The 18,246-nt window shown below is 46.0% G+C and overlaps 1 protein-coding gene across 6 annotated transcripts in view; it reads left to right on the top strand.

The window, feature by feature from the left end:
• The window catches only part of CNGA3 (cyclic nucleotide gated channel subunit alpha 3), a 38,746-nt gene extending 31,212 nt beyond the window's left edge, over positions 1-7,534 (top strand). For 4 of the 6 annotated variants that reach the window (XM_043918657.1, XM_043918656.1, XM_043918659.1 and 1 more), the window contains 4 exons: positions 265-318; positions 1,602-1,709; positions 2,873-2,979; positions 4,561-7,534. In XM_043918657.1, the coding sequence (XP_043774592.1) occupies positions 265-318; positions 1,602-1,709; positions 2,873-2,979; positions 4,561-5,951 (1,660 nt within the window). In that variant the 3' untranslated portion in view covers positions 5,952-7,534. The remainder of the gene's footprint in view (positions 1-264; positions 319-1,601; positions 1,710-2,872; positions 2,980-4,560) is intronic. The other 2 variants (XM_043918658.1, XM_043918660.1) reach the window with 1 other exon arrangement.
• The last annotated feature ends 10,712 nt before the right edge of the window (positions 7,535-18,246 follow it).

Below are 18,246 nucleotides of genomic sequence, written 5' to 3'. Positions count from 1 at the left end.
CACCACATACATGCAATGTGGTTAAGAGCATTTGTACCCCAGCTCAGCTACCTGAGAGCTTTGTGACCTTGGGCAAGTTACCTGAGCTCTCTGCCCACCAGCTTCCTGACATTATTATTATTATTATTGAAATGAGCAACCTCGCTTCACCCCAGTGTGCTGGAAAGATGAGTTTCCTGCACCACACCCCCTCCTTTGGTCACTGTGGCCTGCCCGCTCCCCGTGGTATACGAAAATTGCTAAGTGTCACCCTGTGTCATCCAGTGAGAAGGCAAACAAGGAGGAGAAAGAGAAAAAGGAAAATCCCAAGAAAGAGGAGTAAGTACTAAGAGAAACTGCCCCCAAAGAGGGGAAGTTCTGGGGTCACAGCACGCCTGGTCCCTCTCCGGGGAAGAGGGAAAGGCTGACCCGTGGGGCCTTGGGGTCAGCCCTGGAGAGTGGGCTGCTTTAGGGCTATGGAAAAGGACTTGGTCTCAGGCAGGGATCAGGCCTGCTGAGCTCATGTGAGGGTCTCATTCTGCAGGGAAAGTCGGGGACCTCAGAGTGGGGCTGGTAGGTAGGCGGGGTGGTCTGCAGCCCCAGGTGAGCAGTTGGGGGCTTCCCTGGGAGCCTGCCCTCTCCCGGGGCGTTCTGTTTGCCCACCAGGCGTCATCTTCATGCTTGGGGTGTGTGGAGCCCCTCTCCCGGGCACCAGAAAATACCATGTCCACAAACTGTAGTTCGAACCCAGTGATGATGAGTGTTGGTGGTTGGGAATGCCCACAGCCCTGTCAGTGAGAAACTGATCTTTCATTTGCTCAGTTGAGGTGAAAGCAGAAAGGCAACCCAGGGTGTCCTCTGGGGCGCAGGGGCAGCTCCGCGGGCCCAGTGGGCATGGTGGGGAGTTGGTGTCGGGGAGGAGGCAGGTGGACCCAAAGGAAAGATCTCCAGTACCACCTATAAATTCTAACCCTCCGAAAATCCCGAAAATGAAAGCAGAAAGCACCCTAAGCTATTTCTTCCTCTCAGTCTTGGGCTGACGTAACTGCAGTGATTCCCAGGCTGGTGGTTTTCGGTGGGAGGCAGGACCCCAGTGCTCGGAAGTGAGGCTTTAGAACATCTGCACAAATGCAGTTAGTGAGGTGGACAGAGCACCTTCCTGAAGGGGAGCCCCGGGATCCCAAGGTCAGTCCAGAGAGGAGCTGCCTCAGAACTGCCTGGGGCGATGGTCAAATGCACATTTCCAGACCCCAGCCCTGGAGGGGGTCTGGGCGGGCCTGGGAAGCTGCATTTTCCCAAAGCTTCCCTGAAGTGGTTCCAACATCACGGTGCTCCACCTTGCTCCCTGGCACCCTGGAGAGCCTGGATGATACCACAGGGCACATGGGAATGTCATCACCATGGTTTTAGAGTTACCGTGGCTTCCTGGGGCTGGCAGAGAAGGCCCTCTACAGGGACACCCACATGACCCCCGCTGAGATTGACAGCACCCTATCTGGGAAGTCATCTCTTCTGCTGCAGCCCACAGCTGCCCTGGGGTCTGTAAGCTGGACCGGGTCTCTAAACCCCGCCAGAGCTTCCAGACTTCCAACACACTGTGCTGTTTGTGTGGGCGTTTCCAGGAAGAAGAAGGACGGCGTTGTGGTGGATCCCTCCAGCAACATGTACTACCACTGGCTGACCGCCATCGCCGCGCCTGTCTTCTACAACTGGTGTCTGCTCGTGTGCAGGTAGCGGGGCGGGGCAGCTCGGGACAGAGCTCTGCGTCCCCGGGCGCCACCCTCCGGCTGCATGGGCCTCAGCTTCTCTGCCCACAGTCGCTCAGTGTCCAGCTCCCTGCGACCCCACGGACTGTGGTCCACCAGACTCATCTGTCCGTGGAATTCTCCACGCAAGATTACTGGAGTGGGTGGCCATGCCCTCCTCCAGGGCTCTGTCCGTAAGGAAGGGCTAACAGAGGGAGCACCGGTGGGGACCTGTGTTTGAGATCAAAGCAAAGGTCCTGGCACCCTGGAGCCTTCCTAATTGAGTCACAGGAGGAAGCTGCAAGAGCGAGATATTGCTCTCCTGAGGGGAAGTGGGAGGGCCGGGTCACTCCTGCGCTGACCTGCAGGGCAGGGGTGTAGGTAACAGGCGGTGTTCTCCACTGGCTGTGGGCTTTGGGCTTTCTTTTTTGTTTTCTATTAATTCTTATTGGCATATAGTATATTTATAATGTTGTATTAGTTTCAGGTGTTCAGCAAAGTGAGCCTGTTATATACATACATATATCTACTGATTTTTAGTTTCTTTTCCTATGTAAGTCATATAGAGAGTTGCCTGAGCTATACTATAGGTCCTTATTAGTTGTCTTATTAGTTATTTTATATATAATAGTGTGTATATGTCAATCCCAGTCTGGACCAGCCTCCCCCACTGGGGGCAGACACCAGAGCGGGGCTTTGGGCTTTCTGAGCCGTTTGGGGTGCATGGTGAGCTCCTGTTTTGTAGGGGGCAGATGTGACTTGTTCCATTGTTAATCTCTAGAAGTGGTAGTATCTTTGTTGGCATTTGGCCCCAGAAAGGGCAAGTTCTCAGCCCCTTCATCTGACTCTACCACTGAGGCCTGGAAAAACTGCCCTCCCTCCAATGTGGGGAAGGGGCCATCATATCACTTACTGTCAAGAGGCAACAGGGCCCACTCTTTGGGGTCAGTCTCAGCTCTTCTTAGGAGCTCTGTGACCTCGAGGCAGAAAAGCTTCTAGGAGCCCGGGTCCCTCATCGAGGCCGGGGTGAGGTGCTGGGGTACAGCCCAGCAGGCCGGGCTGTTGGGATGAACTGAGCCCCAGTTTGTAGCGCAGCGCTGCTGACCACCCCGGCCCTCCCCCACACTGCCCTTCTTGCACTTTTTTAGGGCCTGTTTCGATGAGCTTCAGTCCGAGCACCTGATGCTTTGGCTGGTCCTGGACTACTCAGCAGACATCCTCTATGGCCTGGATGTGCTGGTCCGAGCCCGGACAGGTGAGTGGGCCAGGGCCCAGGGTCGTAGATCCCACAGCATGCAGCAGTGGGGGGGCCTGGGGCCTGTGGGCAGGTTCAGGGAGATCCAGAACAGTAGCCCTTGGGGTCCCTCTTTTTGGACAGTCTGAAGAGCCAGGGCATGTTACCCACGGCTTTTAGAGTAGGTGTAATGTACAGAAAACCAAAATCTGAAACAGGGCCTAGGAGGGTGTGACTTCCTTCAGATTAAGACAGCCTGTGACCTGGGACCCTCTGCCAGAGCGCTTGTGCAGCAACAGAATACAAAGGATCTATAAGGAATGAAAAATAACTATCCCCATATGCAGACCACCTAAGCCACACCTCCAGCCCAACCCACAGATCCACCCCCACCCCCACCCCACTTAAGAAAGCAGCCCACCCGCAGGGAGCGAGCAAGGACACCTGCTACTCGTTTCACTGCCTAGGGCTGCTGCTGCGCGTCCCAGTAAAGCCTGGCTCGGATTCCTGGTCTGGTCTCTCACCAGTTTCTGTTGGTTAAAGAGCCCAAGGACCCCAGTCAGTAACAAGACCACCTCTAGCCGTGAGCCAGGCCTAAAGCCGCACCCATGCCTCAGTCTCCAAGCTGTGCATCCTTGAGGATCCTCTTTCTGATTTGCACAAAGACATCACATAAGCTGGCAGAGGCCCTGCTCGTCACTTCCAAGGTTTGAAACTAAAAACTGTGCCGTGGTTGTGGATACAAACACCACCAGATCACAGCACAACCTTGGGCAGCTTTATAATACACAAAGCATTCCAAGCACATCTTGTTTTCTTGTGAGAACTGCTGCAGGAGACCAGAAGCGCAGGCGGGATTGTCTCCATCTCACTGCTTGAGAAACCAGGGCCCAGAAGCGCTGAGTGACCGGCCTGTGGGGTCCTAACTCCCCGACCAGGGGTGGAACCCACATCGCCTGCATTGGAAGGTGAAGTCTTAACCACCAGGGAAGTCCCATGGGCAAGGTTTTAAAAAGACAGGTCATGCCCCATTAGTAACTGGCAAAGTCATTTTACGAGGCCATGACCAGTGTTTTTAAAGTTTTTGTTGTTATTTTCAAACATATACAAAACTGAGAGAGCACTATTATGAATCCCCATGTACCCTCATCCAGCTCCAACTATTATCAACACTTTGCTAATTTTGGTTCATTTATCCTCCCATACTCTGTTCTTGGACGGAGGTTTTTTAAAGTGAACCTCAGACAGTAACCATGTTAGCATGTAGCTTTAACAAGGACCCATTTTTAAAAATATAACTTCCATTTATCTCTTAAAATTTAACAATCTTTCTTCACTACTATCAAATACCCAATTCACATTCAAATTTACCTAACTGATCTGTATTTTTAATTGAATAAGATAGATTGGATGATCTGATAGAAAATACCAGAGCACGTTTCCTGTAATAATAGTGAGTATGGTTTTTGGAAATTTTTTTCTATTACATATATATATATAATACCACATCTTGTGCAGTCATAAGGTAAAATATCTTTCTGTGGGCCATGATCATACACAGGCAGCCTCTTTGATGCCCACGTGATCGGTCTTCTTCCTCAGGCTTCCTGGAGCAAGGCCTGATGGTCACGGACACCAACCGGCTGTGGAAGCACTACACGAAGACCTTGCACTTCAAGCTGGACATGTTGTCCCTGGTCCCCACAGACCTGGCTTATTTCAAGCTGGGCATGAACTACCCAGAACTGAGGTTCAACCGCCTACTGAAGTTGCCCCGGCTCTTCGAATTCTTTGACCGCACAGAGACAAGGACCAACTACCCCAACGTGTTCAGGATTGGGAACCTGGTCTTGTACATCCTCATCATCATCCACTGGAACGCCTGCGTCTACTTTGCCATTTCCAAGCTCATTGGTTTCGGGACTGACTCCTGGGTCTACCCGAACATCTCAAACCCAGAGTACGGGCGCCTCTCCAGAAAATACATTTACAGTCTCTACTGGTCCACCTTGACCCTGACCACCATCGGGGAGACCCCACCCCCCGTAAAAGACGAGGAGTATCTCTTTGTGGTCATCGACTTCCTGGTGGGAGTCCTGATTTTTGCCACCATCGTGGGCAACGTGGGCTCCATGATCTCAAACATGAACGCTTCACGGGCTGAGTTCCAGGCCAAGATTGACTCCATCAAGCAGTACATGCAGTTCCGCAAGGTGACCAAGGACTTGGAGACACGGGTCATCCGCTGGTTCGACTACCTGTGGGCCAATAAGAAGACAGTGGATGAGAAGGAGGTGCTCAAGAGCCTCCCCGACAAGCTGAAGGCTGAGATCGCCATCAATGTGCACCTGGACACCCTGAGGAAGGTCCGAATCTTCCAGGACTGCGAGGCGGGGCTGCTGGTGGAGCTGGTGCTGAAGCTGCGTCCGGCGGTGTTCAGCCCTGGGGACTACATCTGCAAGAAGGGGGACATCGGGAGGGAGATGTACATCATCAAGGAGGGCAAGCTGGCCGTGGTGGCCGAGGACGGCATCACCCAGTTCGTGGTCCTCAGTGACGGGAGCTACTTCGGGGAGATCAGCATCCTGAACATCAAGGGGAGCAAGTCAGGGAACCGCCGGACGGCCAACATCAGGAGCATCGGCTACTCAGACCTGTTCTGCCTCTCCAAGGACGACCTGATGGAGGCACTCACCGAGTACCCCGAGGCCAAGAAGGCACTGGAGGAGAAGGGGCGGCAGATCCTCATGAAGGACAACCTGATTGACGAGGAGCTGGCCAAGGCTGGGGCAGACCCCAAGGACATCGAGGAGAAGGTGGTGCACCTCGAGGCCTCCCTGGACGCCCTGCAGACCAGGTTCGCGCGGCTCCTGGCCGAGTACAACGCCACCCAGATGAAGGTGAAACAGCGGCTCAGCCAGTTGGAAAACCAGGTGAAGACGGGCCTCCCGCCTGACAGGGATGCTCTGCAAACGGAGGCCAGTCAGCAGTGAAGACACAGGTGTCCGTCTCCTGCCTCCCCGGGTCACGGTCGGTACGAGACTGCACGGCACGGGGCCCGGCCAGGATTGAATTCCAGCTTTCCCTACCCTCTGTGAGCTGCGTGGCCTTGGGAGAGAGCCCTGATTTTCCTCATCTAGATAATGGGACTCTTTTTGTCTGTCCCAGTTAAGTGACAGGTTGCTGTGAGCTCCACAAGAAACGCTTCGTGAGGCAGGATTTTGTGAAGTATGAGATGTCTCCAGGCCAAGAGTATAAAAATGTGAGCACAGAAGTTTGTTTTTTTTTTAAATCCATGGAGAATATTTAGACTCCTGAACTTCATTTTTTGTAAGTGGGAGATTATTTCCTTACCCGCCCCTCCTGCCCCTCACTCCACCACTTCTGGATGAGGGAGAGGTAACAGAAGCTGAGAGTACACGTGGTAACTCACATTGGATACACGAGACAGCTTGGGCATATTTCTGTCTTGGGTATCTCCTCGTGTGCTCTTTGATGCCGTGACAGGCACAAAGAATGAAGCCAGGTCATCCCAGCTGAGGCCATTTCAAGTCTGAGAAGCAAATCCAGGTGCCCTGCCATCAACTCCTGTGAAACCAGAATCTGTTTCACGGCAAAGAGCATCTCCATTAGGGAAAGGGACATCTCCTAACTCCCCAACAGGCTTCAAAGACAGCCTCTGTCCCAGTCCCTGAGTTAGGGCCCTGGGGCAGCCTGTTCTGGCCTGAAGGGGAGAGTCGTGTTGAGGGGAAAGTTTCCCAGGTTGGAGGTCGGAATGGGGTCCTAAGGCAAACAAGCTGACCACTAGGACTTTCAAGAGGCAAGACCCTTAGGCCATGTCTTTGCAAACTGTCCCTGCACCCTGGAACAGGAAGCCTCACTCTCCCTTGGAATTATATCCTGAGGCAAAGCTCTTAGACAAAAATGTGCAGAGTGTCGACCTGGCTCTTTTTGTTTAATCCGGTATATAGTATTACATTAAGATTTTAGAAGGTATGTATAGATTTGGGTTCTATGACTGTGAATTATTACCTTAATGGTCCATCCTCTGCTTCATACACATTGTAAATTACCCAAAGACAAGTCAGTCTCCTGATGCAGAGAAGCCATATATGCAGGTTTTCCTGCTCCTCTCTCTGAACTCGTTTCCCCTTCTTCCTTCCTTCCTTCCTTCCTTCTCTTCTCTTCCTCCTCTTCCTCTTTCTTCCTGTCCTCTTTTCTTCTCAGACAAGATGCCCCGTGTCCTTGGGAAACCTTGAAGCCTCTGCGGTCTAAGTTATAATCCACATGCTACATAACTGGCCCTAAAGTAGTTCATACAGAAGCTGCTGCCTTTTCAAGTATGCATTTTGGATTTAGATGGGTCTGTTCTGGTTTCTACTATGGATCATTTGACCATTTTAACTTTTTAAAAGAAATTTCAAAGAACTATCAGAGAAAGATGTGATCTAAGCTCTTATCCTCAGCACAATGTAACTAGCAACGTGTTACCAAAATGCACGTATTTTAAAAGCCTTAACTATTAATTTTGCCTACATTCATATTTACACAGGAAAAATAGAGACCTGGATTTAAAGAACACTGAATGACTCCTGCTTCATGTTTCGTCACAAGGGAAAACTCACATGGTCACATACCCCGGGGTATGTTTCTAGGGCAATGAGCCTGGCTTCCCCAAAGGAAGGGGCACTGGTGAGCAGGTTTCAGACAGGCACCATGTGAGGGGATGTGCACAAAAAGCAGGTGAGGAAAGGCAAACAAAGCTGCGACATTTGTCAGAGTGAGTAACTCAAAGCATCCAGTTATATAAAATGAACATCCCAGGCGGGACGCTAAGCCTATTGGCATCATTTGTCCCGGGTCGCCATGGGGGAGGTGGTCGGGCAGTCTGGGAAGGCATGGATGTTCAGGAAGCCAGGTGAGCATTTCCCCAGATTTGTCCAATGCTTATGCCCAAGAAGTTTGGGAAATAAGTTAGAATATGGGCTTCGGTGTGAGTGGGTTGGGACTGCTCTTGTTCAAGTCACGACTCTGCCCCTCGGGCAGGTTATTTGACCTCACTGTATCTGGCTTTCCTCACCTGAGAAATGGGAACTACGTTGCCCACCTGGCAGAGCGGCTGGGAATAAACTTTAAAATTACACAGTATAATAAGGATGGCCCTTCAACCTCCTGGGTGCAGAAAATGTCACATTATTGTCCCAGAGGAATAAATGAATACAGTTTCATCTAGTTAGCCCTTGGCTGCCTAGGTTGCTGGGAAGGTGAGTCTCGGGTTGTTTTCAGGATTTCCATTCACTGTCTTGGAACCCGAGAAAGGGCTTCTGGGCTCCCAGCCGAGCCCGTGTACTGCCCCTGAAGGCAGTCCCTCTCTCTGCACCGGGTCCAGCATGGGGGTCCACGCCAGGAGACAGCTTCTCTTTGTGCCTTCTATGGGAATCTAAACTCATGGAGGTGTGTTTGTGTGTATGTGTTTGTGTGTGTGCATCTGTCAGTCTCAAGAAAAAGTCTCCGAGACAAGAAAGAAAGAAAATGCTTGTGAGCACCCCTCGACGTACAGACTGATTCCAGGCTCCCTGGCAGAACCCTGGGGAGGGGGGAGCGGGCCAGACCTTGGATGAGCGGGCTGGAGCTTTGGATCTGAGGAACCCAGCCTGGTAAAAGTTCCAATACTGCAAACTTGGAAAGTCCCAAAGCTTCTAGGCCTCAAGGAACCACTCTGAGCTGGGGACAGGATTCCTTGGCAGTAACCAGTATAAACACCATCTGAAATTATTGGTAACTCAACTGGTTCAATACGAGAGAAGCCTGCTCCATCCCCCTGAAGCACTGGCCCTCAAATATCTGCTGCTACCAACGCCCTAAATTAGGCAGGGCCAGAGACCTATTGTAACTTTGTTAAGCAAACTCTGGTCTCTCTAGAATCCTTCTGCCAGAGTTCTGTTAAATGGAAGTCAAGGCAGCCTCCTTTTCTGGGTCTGGGGGCCCAGAAAATACCCCAAGGAAGGAAATGCAAAATGAAAACCATGAGGAATAAAACAGAGGAGAAAAATGCTTCTCTGAAGTTCAGGGAGTGATTTTGCCTAGTAAAGTTGACAACTCATACCTGTGATGTGGCAACCCTACTTCTGGCTCCGTATTACAGGAAAGCTTCCATATGTGTATACCCAGAGACATACACAAATGCTTACTGCAGCATTATTTTAATTAAAAAAAAGAAAATAACTGAAATACCAGAATCTAAGAACACCCTTGTAGCCCACAGTTATTACATGGCGGGGGGGGAGCCTCTCTCCTTTTAATTTAAAACTGGAAACATCCTGCAATCTCAGCCCTAAACTATGCCTTGGAACTGTATCATGGATCCGGACCTCAGGTATGGACCGAGACCTGACCTTGGTCGTGGACGATGCATCTGCACCTCGGATCTTAACAGAGATGTTGGACATGGATCTTGGATTTGACATGATGGTGGAAATGACAGTCAGGGTCAGGAGAAGGTTGAAGTGAGGGTGATGGCAGTTATAACACTGAGAGTGAGGCTGAGGGCATCAGGGTGAATACACAGAAGCTGATGAGGCCAGGAGAGAGTGACGGTGAGGCTGAGGTGTGGAGCAGGAGCGAGCGTCAGACTGAGGGTCAGACGGAGGGGAAGAGTAAGACTGGGCCTGGACATGAAACTGGCCTTGAGTTTGAGGATGAGGACTGGGGTGAGAGTGAAGATGAAGAACATGATGACTGAGTCCTGGACCTGGACATGGACCTTGAACCTACACTTGGACATTGGACCCTCATCTTTGACCTGGATTTGTCCAAGTTCTTACAGTTCACTAGACCAGCCAGTGGCCAAGACAGAAGAAAGCTAACTGATTATTCATTGTTTTAATTATGTTTTCTTCATCCAACCCAATGAGAATTACGGCTTCAATGTTAAAAATAATCAGTATTTTAACTGTCAGCCCATTTTGAGGTCCTGGGTCCTGAGTATTGATTCCTCCCCACACCCCCAACATTCTATATTGAACATTTCCAAACATGTAGCAAAATAGAAATAATTACGTGGTTAAACAACAATATACCCACCACCTAGATTCTACCATTTATATTTTACTGTACTTATTTTATTACTATCCATCTATCCATTCTTCTATCCATCCATTAATGTGCCTAATTTTAAAAATACATTTCAAAGTAAATTGCACCTGCCATTATTCCTCCCAAATACTTCAACATGTGTATCATCAGAGTTTTGTGCTTATAGGGTTTTTTTTTTTCCTATTGAGGCAAAATGCACATGTGAACTATGAAGTACACAATAAGTCCATGTCCTCTGAGTTTTGATAATTGTATACCCTGCAACAGATGTAGAACATTACCAACACTCCAGAAAGTTCCACACTCTCCTTCTCAGGCAATCTCCATTCCACTCTCAGAGGCAACCACCATTCTGAGTTGTTTCTATCATAGACTGATGGTTTTTGAAAATAACAGAGACTTCCCTGGTGGTCCACTGGCTGAGACTTCTCCTTCCAATGAGGGGGTGTGGGTTCAATCCTTGGTCGAGGCACTAAGATCTCACATGCCACTTGTGAACCAAACCAAAATGTGAAACAGAAACAATACTGTAATAAATTCAATAGTGACTTTAAAAATGGTGTACATCCAAAAAAGCTTAAAAATAATAAAAATATCTGACAAAAGTTTTGTACTAACCTGTTATAACATGTGGAGCCCATGCATCAGTGGTCATGGCTCTGAGTGGCTCTTTGTGAATGGTGATGGCAAGTGAGACACAGGATGGCCCAGGCCCTGATGGCTCAGCAAGAGGATCTTGCATTGCTGATGTTGCTGTTCAGTCCCTCAGTCGGGTCCGACTCTGCAAACCCATGGACTGCAGCACGCCAGGCTTTCCTGTCCTTCACTATTTCCTGGAGCTTGCTCAAACTCATGTCCATTGAGTCAGTGATGCCATCCAACCATCTCATCCTCTGTCGTCCCCTTTTCCTCTTGCTTTCAATCTTTGCCAGCATCAGGGCCTTTTCCAAAGAGTCGACTCTTTGTATCAGGTGGCGAAAGTATTGGAGTTTCAGCTTCAGCATCAGTCCTTCCATTGAATATTCAGGACTGATTTCCTTTAGGATGGATTGGTTTAATCTCCTTGCAGTCCAAGGGACTCTCAAGAGTCTTCTTCAGCACCACAATTCAAAAGCATCAATTCTACGGTGCTCAGCCTTTTTTATATTCCAGCTCTCACATCCATACATGACTACTGGAGAAACCATAGCTTTGACTAGACAGACCTTTGTCAGCTAAGTAATGTCTCTGCTTTTTAATATGCTGTCTAAGTTTGTCATAGCTTTTCTTCCAAGGAGCAGGCATCTTTTTTCATGGTTTCAGTTACCATTTGCAGCGATTTTGGAGCCCAAGAAAATGAAGTCTTCCATTGTTTCCCCATCTATTTGCCATTAAATGATGGAAACAGATGCCGTGATGTTAGTTTTTTGAATGTTGAGTGTTAAGCCAGCTTTTTCACTCTCCTCTTTCACCTTCATCAAGAGGCTCTTCAGTGCCTCTTCACTCTCTGCCATAAGGGTGGTGTCATCTGCATATCTGAGTTTATTGATATATCTCCCAGAATCTTGATTCCAGCTTGTGCTTCATCCAGCCTGGCATTTCTCATGATGTACTCTGCATATAAGTTAAATAAGCAGAGTGACAATATACAGCCTTGACGTACTCCTTTCCCAGTTTGGAATCAGTCTGCTGTTTCATGTCTGATTCTAACTGTTGCTTCTTGACCTGCATACAGATTTCTCAGGAGGCAGGTAAGGTGGTCTGATATTCCTGTCTCCTTAAGAATTTTCCAGTTTGTTGTGATCCGTAGAGTCAAAGGCTTTAGCGTAGTCAATGAAGTAGAAGTAGATATTTTTCTGAAATTCTCTTGCTTTATCTATGATCCAATGGCTTGCTGATGAGTGACCCAGAATCCAGGAATGGGAGCTGGCTTAGGACCAGAAAGTACCAATTTGCCTTGGGCAGGCATAGAACTGGTATTTCACAGACCCAGGCTCTAATCAGCTAAGCTAATAGGAAGAGACTTGGCGACATGTGTAGCAATACTCCCTGACATGTGGAAGGCACCTGCTTGGTGTCTGGTACAATATCAGATGCTCTGCATTTTTTTTCTATTCAACACTTGGAGGCAAGTACTAGAATCCCCATCCTGCAAATTTGGAAACTAAGACTCAGAAAATTTAAATGTCACACCTGGTGTCAAATCAATTGAGATAGAGAAAAAAGCACCAGGTGTTGGCACTGTATTCACTAATATAAATTACCTGCCATCAGAAAATAAACATTTTTTAGTATACGTTTTGTGGTCAATTTTGGATTCATGGATTTTTTTTCTTAGCAGGATAGCATGCCTGCTAACAAAAATGAAGTCAAATGTAGCCCAACAAAAACCAGAACTAAGGAGAGCCTCTCAGTCTCTTAATGATTCACTAGAATAATCATAGCACAGAAGAAAGACATTACCCGGATTTAAAATTTTTCCTTGACCCAGTCATTGGAGGAGTCTGCAGCTTGGTGGTTCTCACCCTCATCCTCACTGAGACTTCAGTATGTATTTTATAAGAACAAAGAAAAGAACATTTTCTTACATACCCACAGTGCAATTATCAAAAGCAGGAAGTTTAACACTGATTTAAAGATTTTATCTAATCTGTGATCTGTCTTCACATTTCACTGAGTCCCAAGAAGCTCTACTTTTTCCTGGCCCAGGATCTAATCCAGACTCACAAACTGTGTTTACCATCACATCTCCGTGGCATCCTTTCACCTGGAGCATCTGGCTCCTTACTCTTCTTTGGTCTTTCGCTCTTTTTTGAAGAAGCCGATTATTTTGCAGAATTTCCCTCCATTTGGGTTTCTCAGATGTCCCACATATTTAGATTTAGGTTGTACAATCTGTCCTAAGATTTAAATGGTTAAAGGTTGAAGATCAAATAGGGCTCTGAGCACCCAAAGAAAATAGAAAGGAAAACACTAAGTCACATGACTTGTTATCTGAAACCAAGAAAATATGCCATTCTTACTCAAGAGTCCCACATACCTAGCATTTTCATACATTCTGCCTGAGTGCCCTCAGAACAGCTCTCTCAGTGTGTGCCCACCTCCTGCCTGAAAGAGCAAATTTTCCCAGCCTTCCCAGTGGTGAGCGAGGTCAGTCTTTAATCACCCATGTTTCCACTATTCATTTCTTATTTGGTGAATGATTTTTTATTCTCTTTGTTCCTTTTTCTATTGAGGTTTCATCTCATTACCTCCTACACTAAATTCCATTCTGATAGATATCTGGTCTTCTTTTTTTTTTCTTACCAGTGTATACCCAGCAAAGGACCAAGCATAATAATAGGTGTTCTATAAATATGTGCTGAGTGGTTAAGGGATTAATCTCCTTAGGGTAAATTCCTTGAGGTAGAATCAGTGAGTCAAAGTGTAGGAATTCTCAAAAAGACTTTTGATGCACATTAAGTTGCTCTCCCAAAAGTTTATATCTTTTTACAGTGTATAAGAGTAGCTGTGTATTATCATTATTTTTGTTCTCTATCAGACTAATAGTTGGGAAATTGCCTTATTTTAACGTGATTTAGTTCACTGTAAATATAACTGGAGCGTTTATATAATAATTGGTTATTTATGATTCTTTTAAAACCCCTGTTTATAATTCTTCCTATATATCTGCTTTTCATCTCTTTCATATTCATTTGAGAAGATATTAAGAAAACAGATTGGTGTTCCTTTGTCAATATGTGATACAATTTACCTCTAGTTAGTTTTTGTTCACAAAGATTTCTATATTTTTATGTTGTTGAAGTTATCGATGTCTATCCGTTTTGGCCTTTATGTCATTGGTAAGTCTTTTCATTCAGAATATAGAAATATTCACCCATGTACACCTCTAGGATTTTTGTGGCTTCATTTCTTATATCTGATTGTTTTATCCATTTAGAAAGAATTCATTTTAGAAGGAGTTAAATGGGGTTGAGACCTGGAAGTTCCAGACAAATGTTTTGTTGTGGATAAGACACGCATGGGAAGTATCTTAAATGTAGAGCTTGATACACAGTTACATGTGGACAGGAGCTCATACATAGAACAGCTCCAGCATCATGGAAGGCCCCCGTGTGCCCCTTCCCCGTCAGCAGAATCCCCTGAAAGATAACCATTTGACTTCTGTCACTAGAGATTAGTTTTGTCTGTTTTCAGACTTCATATAAATGGAATCACATCATATTTGCTTTTTGTAGCTGACTTCCCTTGTTCAAAACAAAGTTATCAAAACTCATCCATGGTGTATGTGTAGCTGTAGTCCACATTCTCCTTGCTGTTTACTATTTCATTGAGTGAACACAGCATGGTTTACTTATCCATTCTTGTATTCGTAGGGATTGGGGCTGTTTCTCTTCTTGTCCACAATGAGTAACAATTGCTATGAATGTTCTTGGGGTGGATGTACGCACTCACTTCTGTTTGGCATATATACCTATGGGCCATACATTTTTTTATCCCTGAAACTGCCGTCTGCATGCAGGCTAGGATTGTGTTAGGTCCCGCATGCCAGTATCTCAGCTTACTCTGGCTGAGAATCAGAGGAAAGAGTTGGCTTACTTTAAGTGATTATGTTCAGGGCTCTGCCACATATGGTTGCTCTAGTTGTGAAAGTGAAAGTTGCTCAGTCGTGTTCACTCTTTGCAACCCCATGGACTATACAGTCCAGGATTCTCCAGGCCGGAATACTGGAGTGGGTAGCTGTTGCCTTCTCCAGGGGATCTTCCCAACCCAGGGATCAAACCCAGGTCTCCCGCGTTGCAGATGGATTCTTTACCATCTGAGCCACCAGGGCGGCCCAAGAATACTGAAGAGGGCAGCCTATCCCGTCTCCAGAGAATCTTCCCGACACAGGAATCGAACCGCAGTCTCTTCCATTGCAGGCGGATTCTTTACCAGCTGAGCTATCAGAGAAGCCCCACTGCCCAAAAGTGTCCCTCCTAAAGAGGCATCTTGCGTTGTTAGTTATCACAGATTTTTGTATTTATTATGATGGATTTCCTGCAGATGGCAGTAGAGGGTCTTGTTCTAATACAGTAAGTATAGTATGACAATTCCCCAGCAGGGGGAGCTAAAGAGTCTTCACTGGACTGGGCAGCTGTGTCTTTCCCTTCCTAGCAACAAGAGGTGTGAGCTCCTAAGTCATTTTTGATTCCCACAAGAGTGTTGCAGCATACTTGCAGCAATGATTTACCCGATTCATTTCTGAGTTCTTTTGTATATATTTATATACAAAATCTTAGCCAATGTTACTTGTCAGTAGAAAGCTTTTCTTTAAGGTTTACAATGCCACAAGAAAACTGACAAAAGGAGTGATCATTTTTATAGAAAAGAGATAAAGGACACACCAGCATTAAAACTGACAAGGCATTTTATTTCCATGAAAGCAATATGTGTATCTGTTTCAAAATTAATTTATCTGAGTGATTTTTAATTCCCAACTCATTAACAATTCAACTTTTCTTTGATAACTTCACATAATTTTTATTTAAAAAAAGATTTCACTGGGACTCTGTGGTGTTCCTGTGGTTGAAAATTCACCGGCCAATACAGGGGACACGGGTTCAGTCTCTGGTCCAGGAAGATCCCACACGCCACGGAGCAACTAAGCCCGTGGGCCACAACTACTGAGCCTCCCAAAAAAAGAAGCCACCGCATTGAGAAGCCCACGCACCGCAGCAAGAGAGTGCCCCACTGCTCTCCGAAGCTAGAGACAGCCCTCCGGCAGCGACAAAGATGCAATGCCATCCAAAGTAAATAACTGTAAAAAATAATTACCTTTTTTTTACCGAAGTATAGTTGGTTACAATGTTGTGGCTCTGGTGACAGCAAAGTAATTCAAATATATATAGACAGGGATAAACATCTTCTTTTCGACTCTTTTCCATCTAGGTTATTGTAAGATACTGAATGTAGTTCCCTGTGCCACACAGTAGGACCTTATTATTTTTCTATTTTATACATCATACTGCGTATCTGTTAACCCCAAGCTTCTAATTTATTTCTCCCCCTACCTTTCCCCTTTGGTAACCTTGTATTCGATTTCTATGTGTGTGAGTCTGTTTCTGTTTTGTAAATAAGTTCATTTGTGTCATATTTTAGACTCCTCATATAAGGGATACCAAATGTTACTTGTCTTTCTCTGTCTGACTTACTCCACTTAGTCTGATAATCTCTAGGGTGGTTGCAACAACCACCCACTGTTGCTGCAAATGGCATTATTGCATTCTCTGGTTACTGCTGTAGTCCATCGTGTACACATGCCACATCTTCTCTATCCATTCGCCTGTCAGTGGACACTTAGATTGCTTCCATGTCTTGGCTGTTGTAAATAGTGCTGTTAAGAACATTGGGGTACATGGACCTTTTCGAATTAGAGATTTTAGAATTAAACATATGCCTAGGAGTATGATTGCTGAATGATATGATAACTTCATTTTTAGTTTTTTAAGGAACATTCATGGTGTTCCACATAGCAGCTGCACCATTTTACATCCCCACCAACAGTGGCGGAGGGTTCCCTTTTCTCTACACCCTCTCCTGTATCTAGTATTTGTGCCATTCTGACCAGTGAGAGGTGTTACCTCTTTGTAGTTTTGATTTTCCTTTCTCTAATAAATAGTGGTATAGAGCATCTTTTCATGTGCCTGTTGACCATCTGTATGTCTTTTTTAGAGAAATGTCTGTTTAGGTTTTCTGCACATTTGGGGAGGCTTGTGGGTTTTTGTTGTCATTATTGAGTTGTTTGAACTGTTTGTATATTTTGGAAATTAAGCCCACATCATTTGCAAATATTTTCTCCCAGTCTATAGGTTGTCTTTTTGTTTTGTTAATGGTTTTCTGTGCTGTGCAAAAGCTTATGTTTTATTAGGTTCCATTTGTTTATTTTTGCTTATATTTCTTTTGCCTTAGGAGACCGACCTAAGAAAACATTGCTACGATTTATATCAGAATATTTTGCCTATGTTCTTTTCTATGAGGGTTATGGTGTCATATTTAAGTCTTTAAGCCATTTTGAGCTTATTTTTGTGTGTGGTATGGGGGAGTGTTTTCTAACTTCACTGATTTACAAGCAGCTATCCAGTTTTCCCAACACCACTTGCTGTAAAGACTGTCTCTTCTCCATTGTATATTCTTGCCCCTTTTGTTGACGATTAATTGACTGTAGATGTGTGGATTTATCTCTGGGCTTTCTATTCTGTCCCATTAATCCTTATGTCTGCTTTTGTGCTAATACCATGCTGCTTCGATTACTGTGGCTCTGCAGTATTGTCTGATGTCTGGGAGGGTTATGCCTCCTGCTTTGTTCTTTTTTTCTCAGGAATGCTTTGGCAATTCTGGATTTTTTTGTGGTTCCATATAAATTTTATGGTTATTTGTTCCAGTTCTGTGGAAAATGTCATGGGTAATTTAAAAGTGTGTGCGTGTGTGTGTGCTCAGTTCTGTCTGATTCTTTGCAACCCCATGGACTGTAGCCTGCCAAGCTCCTTTGTCCATGGAATTTTCTAGGAAAGAATACTGGAGTGGTTTGCCATTTTCTTCTTGCATTAAATCTGTAGATTGCTTTGGGTAATATGGGCATTTTAAGGACATTAATTCTTCCAATCCAAGAGCATGGTGTATCTTTCCATTTCTTTGAGTCATCTTCAATTTCCTTAATCAATGTTTTATCGTTCTCAGCATGTAAATCTTTCATCTCTTTGGTCAGGCGTATAGTTTTCAATAACGGCCTTACGTTTGTTATAATTGTTGAGACTGAGAAACAAAAAATATATTAACTGAAAAAAGTGTTTGCCTTATCCTGGCACATCGGCCATCTATGTGCTGAGCTGCTCACTCTCTGAGATGCTCTTGGGATCCCTGCTCACTTCAGCAGCAGAGGGACAGGCAGAATTTCCCACACCATTCAGAGTGCTCACCTCCTTCCCTCTCTCCTCTTTAGCCCCAAACTCAGTTGGATTTGCAGAAGTTTAATGAGCAAATGCTACAGCTCCATGTTTCTGGATGTTTTGTTGAGAAAGGCTACTGTGTTCAGGGTCCAGGTTGCCGCAGTGGTCAGGTGATGCTGCTGCCAACAGGGTAACATCACAGCTATTGCATCTCTCTGCCCTGGGCTTCCTCGGTGGCTTAGCAGTAAAGAATCCGCTACAGGAGATGCAAGTGTGATTTCTGGGT

The sequence above is a fragment of the Cervus elaphus genome, chromosome 11 (assembly GCF_910594005.1).
Source record: "Cervus elaphus chromosome 11, mCerEla1.1, whole genome shotgun sequence".
In the NCBI taxonomy this organism is placed as follows: domain Eukaryota; kingdom Metazoa; phylum Chordata; class Mammalia; order Artiodactyla; family Cervidae; genus Cervus; species Cervus elaphus.
The sequence above is the reverse complement of the archived record's forward strand: the minus strand, read 5'-3'. Positions and strand labels throughout refer to the sequence as shown.